Source organism: Talpa occidentalis, unplaced genomic scaffold, assembly GCF_014898055.3.
Source record: "Talpa occidentalis isolate TD23 unplaced genomic scaffold, MPIMG_talOcc4v2.1 talOcc4.8, whole genome shotgun sequence".
In the NCBI taxonomy this organism is placed as follows: Eukaryota; Metazoa; Chordata; class Mammalia; order Eulipotyphla; family Talpidae; genus Talpa; species Talpa occidentalis.
In genome coordinates this window covers 109,616,743-109,630,470 of record NW_023605194.1, presented here as the reverse complement: position 1 = coordinate 109,630,470, position 13,728 = coordinate 109,616,743, and the positions used below count along the sequence as shown (strand labels likewise).

Here is a 13,728-nt window from a genome sequence, read left to right as displayed (position 1 = left end):
TCTGCGGGGCCAACTCAAGGACAATTTCATTACCTGACAGACACACCTCTGTTTGACTTCTGTTTACTTTTGATTAGCCTCCAGATTGTAAATGCACATTACTTCACAAAGGTTTTTTCCAGTAGAGATAGAAATCATTTCTGTTTATACAAAAAGTAACCACAAAGATTATAGTTTTATCATTCACAAGGGATTAAGCCAGTCTTGCATCTAACTGAGCAAACAGACTTCATTCTGCTTTTCTGATGGACTACACCCCATTTCTAGAATCTCCTAAAAGCCAACTTTACCCTGTGGCTAGCTCCCTCATTACTCAGTTAAATAAATGTACGTCATGTGTTCATTATTTATAAAAAAGTTATGTTTTCAACTTTTGAAAATCATACCCTGACACCTCCTTTACTTTAAACTTGTATTGACGTTAATGCAAAGGTCACTTTAAAAAGGAAAAAGATTAACGCCAACGAAAACTCAAGGGCTGTCTTCACATTTTGTACTGTGGCTAGTATACAGTAATATCTTAAGATGTTAGACAAATGTGCTTCCTTTCCTCAGCTGTCTCTAAGGTGCTCGGTCCTTCCGAGGAAGCTAAGGCCGCGTTGGGGTGAGGCCCTCACTTCATCCAGCGACTAGCACCGCGCCCAGCAGCGTCTGTCCAGCCCTCGCCCGCACCATGGCTTCGGTCTCGGAGCTCGCCTGCATCTACTCGGCTCTCATCTTGCACGACGACAAGGTGACGGTCACGGAGGGTAAGATCAATGCGCTCATTAAAGCAGCGGGTGTAAATGTTGAACCTTTCTGGCCTGGCTTGTTTGTGAAGGCCCTGGCCAATATCAACATTGGAAGTCTCATCTGTAATGTAGGAGCTGGTGGGCCTGCCCTAGCTGCAGGGGCTGCCCCTGCAGGTGGTCCTGCTCCTTCCACTGCTGCTGCTCAAGCTGAGGAGAAGAAAGTAGAGGCAAAGAAAGAAGAATCTGAGGAGTCTGATGATGACATGGGCTTTGGTCTTTTTTTTTTTTAAATTTTTTTTTTTATTTATAGAGGCATGTTTTATTTATTTGTTTGTTTGTTTTGTTTATACATGCACTGGGTACAGTCAGAAGCGCGGGAGGGTGAGAGAATTCACCAGAGCCAGAGCGGGGAGCAGAGCAGGCAGAAGGCCCGAAGTACACTGCTGAGGGGAGCAGCGGGCGGCAGGAGAGGTCTGCGCACCATGTGGGACCCTCCTCTGGTGGCCGGGGAGCAGCCGGGGATCGAACCGGCGCCGCAGAGGCCGCGGGCAGCTTCGCAACCCAGCGCTCAACCGCTGCACCACCGGGGAGGCCCGGCTTTGGTCTTTTTGACTAAAGGTCTTTTGTAACATGTTCAATAAAAATTTGAACTCAAAAAAAAAAAAAAATGTTAGAGAAATGTTGTGAGATAGTTAGTTCTCTCAGGACCTGTGAAGTCATGGATCTGGGTCAGCAGCTAGACTCTGCTTATTGTGGGTCTACTTTCCTTCTGCCAACACTTACCATTTCTAATCTGTAGCTACTTCTCTTCACCAGACATGATGGGGGGATAGGGGAGGATCTGTGGAGAGGGGGAACTAAGGCTGCTGACGAGCAGGCAGAATGTGTGGAGTTTAGGATCCTAATACAAGGATCCTAAATACAAGGAATACAAGGAAAAGATAAGGACACAAAAGAGAACTGGCAGGTGCATTGCTGACTCACAGTGAGAAATGTTAACACTGAAAAACAGTATTCAAATTCCTGACTCTCTTTTTACTTTTTAACTGAAAAAAGGAAATCGCTTCAGACCGTGTAAACTCATAGACCTGAAATAAAACTAATACCTGTCAACTTGGCTTTTTTCTCTGCAGATTAAGAGTGCTAACAACGTTTTTACTGAGGTGACATGGCATTGTATAAGCTTCGGGGGCTCATCACTGAGAATCAACCTGTGTATATACTATATAGAGTTCACCACTCAGTAGCCATCTACCCTTCACCTTCCCACTGTGCCCTTTTCACCAATTTCACCATTCTGCTTTCTCCCCGTTCCCTTCAGGTAGCTACTAACTGGTCTTGAAGTCAAAGAGTTGATTTTGTTTTATTTAGTTCACCTGTTTGTTTCCTCTCTACACCACATATGAGTGAATCATACAGTGGTTGTCTTTTACTGTCAGGCTTATGTCACTAGCAAAACCCCCTGCAGGTCCATCCATACTGACCACAATTTGAAAAGCAATTAAAGTCAAAGTGAGATATGGGAGATATGGTTATGGGAATTTTCCGTATTTTCTAAGAATCTTTCATGTGAAATGCAATAAATATTGTTCCAAAGGAGCTTCTTGAAAATGCTTATCTATTAGACCAACACACTTTTGGAAAGGTGCCACTATGGTTCCCATTTACACAGTAAAAAATTGAGGCAGGCAGACAGACAGAAGAAGTTACACAAAATTCCCAAACAATATGATCAGAATGGAAGCCAGCTATGCATATGGCTCGAGAACCCCTGGTCAGCCCCATTACTTGTTGATGCAATGGTTAAGAGCTCTTCAAGAGATCAGATACCAGTGAATTCCAGCTGAAAGGGAAACCAGGGATAACCAGCCATCTCATTTTACGGACTGTAAAGTTGAGGCCCAAGGAGGTGATATTTCTCACCTGAGCCTCTGAGTTCATTGAAACACCAGGACTAGCGCTATAAAGGTCTCCAACTCCCTGGCTAGTTCTTTTTTTTTTTTTTTTTGGATTTTATTTTATTTTTTTCTTTTTATAGAGGCATGTTTTATTTATTTATTTATTTATTTGTTTGTTCGTTTGTTTATACATGCACTGGGTACAGTCAGAAGCGCGGGAGGGTGAGAGAATTCACCAGAGCCAGAGCAGGGAGCAGAGCAGGCAGAAGGACCGAAGTACACTGCTGAGGGGAGCAGCGGAGGGCAGGAGAGGTCTGCGCGCCATGTGGGACCCTCCTCCGGTGGCCGGGGAGCAGCCGGGGATCGAACCGGTGCTGCAGAGGCTGCGGGCAGCTTCGCAACCCAGCGCTCAACCGCTGCGCCACCGGGGAGGCCCTCCCTGGCTAGTTCTTCACTTCTGATACCACACTGCCTCCTACGAGCCCGCTGAGCAGAGCAAAACTTACCCATGGAAGACCTAAAAGCAAGCACTCGGCATGACGTCATTTGTCACGTGCATGACATCAGAAAAGGACACAGATGATAAGCTAGACCAGATGATAGGAGGGTCTTTTGAAGGAAAGCAAGTACTTGAAACAGGCACCCCTACACTATCCCCCCTCAAAAGACACTCACGAATTTCCAGCAAAGCCATGGAAGGGCATTTTGCAAAATTATGCCAAAGGGAGGTAGAGACAAGCAAGATGGAGGGGAGCGATAAACGAGGGTCAGTGAGGCAATGAAAAGTGATTTGTGGGAGATGTGGGGAAGAAGCTTTGAATGTGGGGTGTTAAAGCAAACTGGAATAATTATACACTGCTTTCCTTTTAAATAAGCATTCAAAAATAATGGTTTGATGAAACTAGCCATGATAAACACCCAACAAACACGACTACCAGACTGTGTGTGTGCACGTGGCGAGTGCGTCTGGCACAGCTCATCCCTCCCTCTTGGACATGTGAGAAGGAGCACGCGCCATCGGGGGCCTTGAGGGAGGACCAGCACTGCCGGAGAAGTGGACAAAATGAAGGGCGACGGCTGCACCCTGCTCGCCTCATCTCAGACATCAGTGGTCTGATTTATTCTGGTGTTTATAATATTCCCTGGCCAGAGTTTTTCCTACATCTTAGAAGACTGACCCTGAACTCTGTGACTCAGGGAGGCTGATATGGGGAGAAGGCGGTGGTTCATCAGCTGTTCTCATGGAGGTCACACCTCCGTGAGCATCATGGCAGGTGAATTCTCCACGGTGACCAAGGAGAGGCAGTAGGATTCTACTATCAGGCCAGCTCTGGGAAGGCTTTTCTTTCCCTATGGATGCCCCACCATTAATGTCTATTTCAAATAGGTTCCTTCTTAAAAACCTATCTATTTTTAATAAATATTAGTGACCAGGAGAAGAAAAATGCACAATATGATACTGGGGTCTGAAGAAGATGGATCCTGGACCCTGAGCCAGAGCCTCGTAGAATTCCAGGAGGAAGAACGGTGTCTTGTCAATTTCCAAGAACTAGTAAATAGACCATTTTATGAACATTGATTTTTCATATAAAAAGTCAATAATTAATACAAGACATAAATCACTTCTGCATAGTCAAATTGTACCTTATGACCTAGCAAAATGCAAAGAACTAGCTAAAAAAAAAAGTTAGCGTGTGCTTAGACTTTCATCCCTGAAATTCCAATGGTGAATTATTAAACATGGTGCTGACTCAATTTTGGCTGTATAATTATATAGAGATGATTCTTCCTCATAGTCCCATGAAGACTCTTCCCAATATGAATACTTCCAGACCTATATATACTATTGGATTTTGCCACCAAGAAGCTTTTAAAGAAGGATTTCACTCAAAAATGGCTGTTGGTATACTGACATAAGATATTTGGTATACTGACATCAGACATCAAATACCGTTTATGTCTATGAACGGATTTTCACTAACAGGTACCTATAAAACATCATGATGTAGTTTAAATGTAATCTGGGGGCCTCCCTGGTGGTGCAAGGGGTTAAGACACAGCACTACAAAGCTGTCTGCAGCCACTGCAGCACAAGTTTGATCCCTGGCCAGAGAGCAGCCCACATGGTGCAGCAGACCTCTCCTGACTGCCCACTGCTCCCCTCAGCAGTGTATTTCAGTCAGTCTACCTGTTCTGTTCCCCGTTCTGTCTCTGGTGAATCCTCTCACCCTCCCACACATCTGTCATGTACCCTGGTTCTTGTATGCATGAATAAATAAATCTTTTTTAAAAATTTAATAAAAAATAGGGCCTCCCTGGTGGCACAGCGGTTGAGCACCAGGTTACGAAGCTGCCCGCAGCCTCTGCATCGCGGGTTCGACCCCCAGCTGCTGGGCGAGGGTAACACATGGCGCACAGACCTCTCCTGCTGCCCACTGCTCCTCTCAGCAGTGTACTTCGTCACTTTGCCTGTTCTACTCTCCACTCTGGCTCTGGTAAATTCTCTCACCCTCCCACGCTTCTGACTGTACCCAGTGCTTGTATAAATAAAATAAATAAATCTTAAAAAAAAAAAAAAACTTTTTAAAAAATTTAAAAAATAAAATAAATAAATGTAATCTGCTGACCACTTCAAGATCGTTGGAATTTAAAAGTGCCAGTTATCAAGAAGTGGACATCTGCTAAGACAAACCAATGAATTTAACGAAGAGTCTTTAAAAACCTTGAAAATCTGTGTAGGCACCATAATTTTTCTGATTCCCCAGTAGAGGGCAACTTCTACACACTCTGACAGTTTAAAAAAAAAAATCTATCCCTAGCACATCAGCAAAACCACTAAAATAAAATCATACCGTTTATGTCTATGAATGGATTTTTACTAACAGGTACCTATAAAATGTCATGAAATTTTAAATATGCAATTAGGAATCGAGTATATTTAATAATGAGTAATTAGCATTTTACAATTAATTTAAGTGTTATTACAGGAATTTTAAAAGTAGTAATAACCATTTAGGTCACTAAGACAGAATTAGCAATCACTAAAATAAAAGGCAAATAGATAAGAGTACTGCTCTTTCAGAAATACTTTGATTGGATTTCATTATGACCAAATTCCAAATACAGTTAATGTGACTGTATCATCTTTATAAGAATAGGCAAAAGAAAAAGAAAACGAAGGCCATAATACAAACATCTCAAAATTTAATTAATCATCTTAAAAAGTGACACAGCACTAACCAGGGGACATGTTTTTAAATAACATCAGATCTAAGAATGCAGAAGAGCTTAAAAGAAACTTCTCTGAAGAGGAAATGCAAATGGCCAACAGGCATATGAAAAAATGTTCAACATCACTTGTCATCAGGGAAATGCAAATCAAAACTACCATGAGATACCATCTTACACCAGTGAGAATGGCACATATTAAAAAAACTAGCAACAACAAATGTTGGCGAGGGTGTGGAGAAAAAGGAACTCTTCTGCACTGTTGGTGGGAGTGCAAACTGGTCCAACCACTGTGGAGAGCTGTGTGGAGATTTCTGGACCTACTAAACATAGAGCTTCCATATGATCCAGCAATTCCACTCCTAGGTATTTACCCAAAGGACACAGAAACATCAATTCCAAAGAACACCTGCACCCCTATGTTTATAGCAGCACTGTTTACAATAGCTAAGCTTTGGAAACAACAATGCCCAAAATAGATGACTGGATCAAGAAGATGTGGTACATATATACCATGGAATATTACTCAGCATTCAAAAAAGATAAACACATGCAATTTGCAGCAACATGGATGGCGCTGGAAGGGATCATGCTCAGCGAAATAAGCCAAAAAGAAAAAGAAAAATACCGGATGGTCTCACTCATAGCAGGAATCTAGAAAACTTAAATAAGGGACCAGGAAAACGAATAACTATAAGAAAGTGAAAATCAAAATCAACAAAAAACTACGAACCAGAGACACTTTTAGGGGGGCGGGGGCGGGAGGGAGGGATTGGGGTCAGAATGGGGGGCGGCAATTGTATGGGGAATATAACAATGAATGTAACTGGGTAGATATACTTCTATATGTGCAAATATAATAAAATTCTACCACAATACATATTAGTAATATGTAGAGTGGGACACAATGTGATGGCATCATGAATTCATTCACTCAGCATTTATTGAGCACCAACAATGTTTTAGATATTGTTTTATAAGTTGAGGACACAGTGTGACAAGTCTGACCAAATTCTCTGTATCATGAAAGGCTTCTGAAAAGGAAAACATGTGACAGATGCTTACTGGGTTTTCTAACTCACCTTTTTCTTTTTATTAAAAAAAAAAAAGGCTTTGTTTTTAGTACAGAGAAATATTACAAGGAAAAACAAAATGGTTTACATAATCTTAATAGGCAAAGAAATCTTGATCTTAAATGAGGTAATACACAAATCTAATTTAAGAATTTCTAAGTATATAAAAAAATAAGAATTACAAAATAAAAAGGAAATTTTTCGAGCACCCCACTCCACCTAGAAATGTTAACAGTTTCTTGTGACTCTTTCCAGGAAGAAAATAATATTTAAGTATCCATCAGGCCATTCCTCCACCCACCTACCTATCTCACCTACCTACTGACCTTGTTTTCTTAAATTATTCAAATTTAAACAGCTTTCTTAAAATAATCTCATTGTGTGCAGCATTCTGTACATGGCTTTATTTTTTCTCTCCTCTATATTTCTTGGAATACTTTTCAAAAACATGTAAGTGGAATTCATTCTTTTATTTGACTCATTTTATTTTTTTTAATGTGACAATAGCATTTTAATTACCTTTTTCTTTTTCGTTTTTTTCTCTTTTTATTTTATTTTATATAGAGAGTCTCTTATAATGCTCCATTGCTAAGTACTTCAAAATTCTAGTTTTAAAAGTGGTTATATAATTTGGCTTAAAATTGATAACAGCTGTTGTGGGTGATCTGAATTACGGTAGTTTAATCTATGAAGACCATGACCTTCAAAAAGAAGTCTGGAAAAAATACCTTTAATTAAAGAGCAGCAAATAACCAAAAAAAGGAATCAACATCTGCACTGGGTTAAAAAAAAACAAAAACAACAGAAACCACCAATCCCATCAGATCAACACACAATGTAACAATCTTCTAAAGAGTGAAATGTCTTTGGTTGTGAATTAGAAATACTAGTAATTATTTTCACTAGCAAATTTTTATAATAGTTCCTGTTGTACAATATCATGTTGTTGAGTGCCATTTAAAACATTCAATCAAACATGTAAAAACTGTTTTATCACATTCTATTTATAATACAGCTTACACCATTTATTTACTTCAGTGCTGTGTTTGATTTTAAGATGTGATCATTTTGCAAATTTTTTAATTTACAAAAAATATTATGCAAAATAAAATAGAAGGCAGTAGGTGGTGCTGTGGGACCTTCCAGATAAACCAACACTGCAAAGTTGTGCACTTGATAAATTACTTATGTGGCTGATTCTGTATATATTTAAATATACATTAAACATTTTTCTAGGCAAACCAACTTCACATAAGTAACAAAAGTAACAATGAAAAAGCTAAGTTTTGTCAAACGCACTCTTGTAGGAAGACAAGATCCCTTTCAAAATTACAAAGTAACTTAAGCTACCAAAATGGTCTTCATATATGCTTCTCCATCATTATGCTTCATTTATCATTAGTTACTTTTCATATGTCTACAAATAAGGAAATTAGGAATTATACATTCATCAAATAATTTTCTACTAGGTGGTTTCTTAGGTCACTGTGTATATTGTAGCCATTTGGGTTCTATTTTCCTGTCCTCCTTAGATGTGGCTGCTCATAAAAGTGGTTATTTCAAATGCCTACAGCAGCCAAATGTATACGCTAGTTCAAATGCCTACAGCAGACAATGTAAATGTGTGAATCAGGCCACTTGTAAGATGATAGGGAATGGGAACACCTAGGAAAAGCTGTAGGTGCTTTCAAATTCAGATGAAAAATAACAAACACACACACACACCCCACTATGCAGCCAGAGAAAGCACATCTGTGATCTGCATGTGGCCTGTGGGCCACTCAGCTATGACTTCTGACCAAGCCCGACATCCCTAACCATTTAACTAGGAGTGACACATCTTAAAAGAAAACTGAACACTTTTAGTTCAAATGAAGATGTGCAAATGACATTTCTGCTGTCCTTCCAGAATGACTTTTTTAAATCACTTATGTATGCCCCTCCTTAAAGAACAAAAATGACTAATGACACAGGAGTCAAGAGCATTAGTTCTCCATGAAGGGCTATGGGTTCAAAGAAAACCCTAGATTTAGCCACCTTTTCCATCTGTACGATTTTCCTCTCCTTGCAGGTACTTTAATGACTGTGAGATGGAAAAAATATAGTGTTTAATACTGAATGGATAGAAATACATGATAAACACAAATGAAAAAGGGACAGAATTTATTCTGGCTAATAGTGATGGCGGGACTTCCATTATAGGTCCAAGGTGTAATTAAAGTGAAAATGAATGTTTAGCAAATTCAACAAAACTCATCTAAAGGAAAGCTGTTCTTCAAGTTTGTCATTGCGAGCTTTCGATGATGTATCCTTGCAAACATTTCTAGCCATCTGCAGAAAGAGCTTATGTGTCACCTAAGAAAATAGTATAAAATCATTTCTTTTTTTTTTTTTTTTTGAACTGTAGGAGACCACGGGGATTAACAGTCCTCCTGTTACCTCAGCTACACCTCACAAATCTGTTCTTCTTGAAAGATAAACACAAGGAAGCTGCTGTCTCTGGGTGAGGCTGTGTCATTCAGAGCGAAGTGACCCGCTGCTCACAGGAAAACCAGCAGGGAATCACAATTTACTTTGAAAAGGAGAATAAATCTTACACCAAGAACCACGGCAAAAATATCATGTTTCAGGAATTTCCAATATTAGCTCAACACCTGCAAGAGTCTCTACTAATACTAAAAATTATTTGGAATTTTTGGAGATTGGAATGGGTTCAAACACAGGCAGAAGAGGGGATAAGCTGCAGAAATCAGTGGGGGCCACAGCACCTGTGTTCTTCCAACTCCCGCTGTCTACCACCGGAACGGCCACATCAGGTGAGAGTCTTTCGAGTTCATAAACATCTTGTTCTTAAATTGTATGTTCCCCTCTAGGGGAGCAGTTCTGAAGAGGGTGGTATAGGCTTCCTAAGACTATTCTGGGGACCAGTGAAATAAAATCTACCTTCATGATAATTCTAAGCCATTATTTGCCTTTTTTCATTCTCACGATAGTACATTATCACGGGTTATGTGACATGTGATACAGAAACAGATTTCATGCAGAAACAGACACGAGACTCCAGCTGTTCTCTATAAAGTTGACACTAAAGAGATTTGTCAAACATAAAACATGGTACTTTTCCCACTAACTTTTTTGTGGTCCTCAACAAACAAATTTTAAGAATGTAAAGGGGTCCCCAAAAACCTGACTCTACTGTTCTTGTGGTCAGCTGCTCACCTCTTAGTCTAAATCAATTCTGTCTGTGCTTTCCCTAAATACTTCTATGAGACTGAAACCTCTGTTGGAAGGTGATTCTGTCAGAAGCAGAAAGGTTGAGCATTTGGAACAGAAGGCACTTTTATGGACAAGGTGGGCCTCGCTGATGCTAACTTAACACCCAAGTAAAATGACCCAGGTACAAAGGCCAACACCCAAGGAAATGTGCTTACCACGTTTAGAGGGAAAGAAAGTTAGGTCCCTGAGAACAGGACAGAATGAACACCACTCTCATGACAGAGTCTCGCAAATTCCTCATGAAAATCTCACCAGTTACACCACTAGCCTTCTCATCTGCTAGTAAATCAAAAGAACAGAAAGGGTAATCAGACAAAGGATCCCTTGACATGGGCTATTTGGAATTAACTTTCCTTGACACTAAACCTAGTTTTCAATATTATTACCAAAATGTCAGCAAAGTTGGGAGATGTTGGGTATGCGGGATAGGGCAGGTAGTCAGATGTGAGGACATTCCAAGTCTCCCAGTGCTGACAAATGCCTTGTGCTTGGAAGAATGATTATTACTCTAGGAGACTTACTCCTTCTGGAATTTTTGTTATTTAGGGAGGAGTTATTTCTATTCAGAAATGGTAAATTCAAAGACCTGAAGCCCCTCACTCTACGGCAATCTATATGGCTGGGTGCCGGCGCTCTCTGCTGGGCCACAGGCCATCAATTATGAATAGGGGCGCCCAGCTACAGCAGTAGCCAGCGTCGTGGCTGTCAGGGATTTCTTCCGAGGAACAAAAACATTTAATTGTGTCTTCTTTTAGAGACCACTGGCAAGGTGAACAGGGGAAGATCTTGGAAAGGAAAGATAAGTAATACTCAGTACATACATTAACTTCTTGGAATAAGGGGAAAAAATGGATTTTTAAAGAATATGTGAAATGAAACCAGGGGGGAAAGACTAGGAAATAGATACAAGAAAGGCTGGCATTAGTTCATCCAAGCCACCCACTTGAGCATACAAATTCATTGCCTATATCTTTGAGAAAAAAATAACTAATGGGGGTCACCTAGCTTCCAGCTCTCTGAACCAAATTCAATGTATTCAGTGTTTACAACAAGGAGTAGTCACGTTATTTGAAATAAAATGTCTTGTAATCTCCAAACCTGGCTGGCTTCTGAGGTGTGAGTTTTCATTCGAAATGAATGAAGCGTGTTTACAGACCGACCTGGGAGCACAAGGACCAGGAAGATTACCACGCAGAAAATGCAATCTAAGATATCTTATGGAATTTTCCCTATTATACCAAACACAACAAAAGCTTTCACTGGGATTTCAATAAATTTACTTCTACACATTGCTGCAGAAATTTAGTTATTCTCCCTTTCTCTAGTGGATAGCTGGGGTAGCAGCTGGTGTGTTTTGTATTTAAAATGTGAAAAAGAACTCTAGCTCTCTCTCTCAGTACCTACATAAATGTGCTCAAGAAAATTTAGAAAAATGATTTACTTTAAGTAAAATGACTTTATTTCCTTTCCTGTAAGGTATCTGACAAGCTTTTAAAATCTAAGAGTAAGAGTTGTGTTTCAGAAAAGCATACAGATTTCTTCTGGAGGGAAATATAGTGCCTGGAAACATATCATTTAAATTTATGTAAATTTAAACACACATGCTTGAATGTATGTCCTCATTCTTCATCACTTTCTGGGTAGACTTTTTTATGCCTGATTTTTTATAAAATAATTTAGGTGACATGTAAAGGCTGTGAGGTAGCCAGTCAAAGATAGCATAATTTCATATTATTTTAAAGAGTGCAACAGTCTCATTTTGTCATTACCACCCAGGTGAGATCATGCGTCATATTATTCAGCCAAATTCTGTAAAATTGAAAGCATATTTAAAAATAAATGCTAAACCATTACAGAATGCCTGAAACAGATGAGAAGCAAATCCATTTCTTTATTTCTTAGATTTGAAATGGGAATAATTTGCTGATCATTCACACAAATTGTAACAGTGAAAGAGACCTATAAAGACTGAAATATTTTATTTTCTTAGCTCTTAGGAAAAAAATCACTTAAATGATTTCTGCCCAGTTTGAATATGGAAAAATTCCAACATATTTAAATACACGAGCCTTCACATGGAGGCTCATATCACAAGACATGTGACACCCCAAATTATTTGTTACTAATATATAAAATACTAATATAGGCAAAGCTATAGTTCCACAATTATTATCATTTAAATTACTGACTTCCATATTTCGGCTTACACAGAGTTCATTGCACAGTTTGCATATTCTGTGAGAAACTGAATTGAATAAGAATTACATAAAATAAAATATTAAAAAAAAGAAACTGAATTGAGACCATTTCATATTCGTCACTATGAATTTTGAAATTCATTTTTTATTACTCACGTAAAATGTGAAGAAAATTTTAGTCACCTGTCTACTATGTGACAGGCACTTTGCATAACTTATCTCACTTAATCCTGAGAAATATATTATTGACTATTGCTCCAAGGAGGCAAATAACCGGCCCACAGCTACAAAGAGATCCTCAAGTTCCTTCACCGACTCAGCAGCATTTGACATCCTCCTTCATAAAATGGCTTATTCCTTAGGCTTCTGGAATATGACAGCTCCTCTTCTACCTTCTTCTAGATCTTCCTCGCTCACTTAACTCAGGTCTTTTGTAAGACCTTCCTCATCACTTTATTGAGTGCATGCTCATGCGCACACGCACACACACGCCATCTTCTCTCTCCTACCACTTTCTAGTCCCTTCATTTGCTTTATTTTTGCTCACAAGACTTTTTGCTTCTTGACATTATAGTTAGTTATTAGCTTATTGTCTGTTTTCTTCATCTAGACCCACCTCCCCCCCAAAAAAAAGCTTCACAAGGTTGTGATCTTGTCTCTCCTGCACACACTCCCCCCCAACATTCTCAGTGTCTATAATAGTGCCTGACACAAAATAAACCTTCGATAAATGTGTTGAGTGACTGAATGGCTAGAAGTTGTGGAGGGAGTTGGGATTCAAATATCGGTCTCTCTAACTCAAGTTCTATGCTTACTTTCACCATACCCGGCTTAAGCTTCTAAAGTGTAAACTCCTAGAGCCCTCTCTTTGCTCTACAAAAGCCTGTAACCAAAGAAAACTGCTTTTCTGAAAGAGTGAGAGGTCACGTAGTCAGAAGAGAGAAGAGAGGAACTGCCATAGATATTTTAGTAAATTAAAAGATGGTAGCAAACAGTTTCCCAAAGTGCTGAAACCATTTTCCACACCCACTGGCAATGTATAGGTGTTTCAGTTCCTAGACATCTGCAGTAGTGCTTGATATTGAACTATTTTTTAAAATTTTAGCCATTCTGCAGCACAAGTAATGGTATCTCATTGTGGCTTTAATTTCTATTTTTCTAATGGCTAATGATCTTGAGTCTTTTTCACAAGCCTTTTGAAGATGTGGCTGTCAACTTTAATGAAATGTCTATTCAAACTTTCTCCATTTTAGTGGGCCACCTATATTGATTTGTATGAGTTATTTATGTCATCTAGAGACAAGTCCATTTTTGGATGACTGGC

General features: G+C 39.4%; 2 protein-coding genes across 3 annotated transcripts in view; one reads left to right on the top strand and one right to left on the bottom strand.

The window, feature by feature from the left end:
• SLC10A7 (solute carrier family 10 member 7) overlaps positions 1 to 13,728 on the bottom strand; it is a 182,336-nt gene that overhangs the window by 56,158 nt on the left and 112,450 nt on the right. The gene's annotated exons all lie outside the window — the stretch shown is intronic.
• LOC119234449 (60S acidic ribosomal protein P1-like) lies at positions 626 to 1,021 on the top strand. The gene has a single exon (XM_037497391.2). It carries the CDS (start codon positions 674 to 676, stop codon positions 1,019 to 1,021), a length of 348 nt encoding a protein of 115 aa, XP_037353288.2. The 5' UTR covers positions 626 to 673.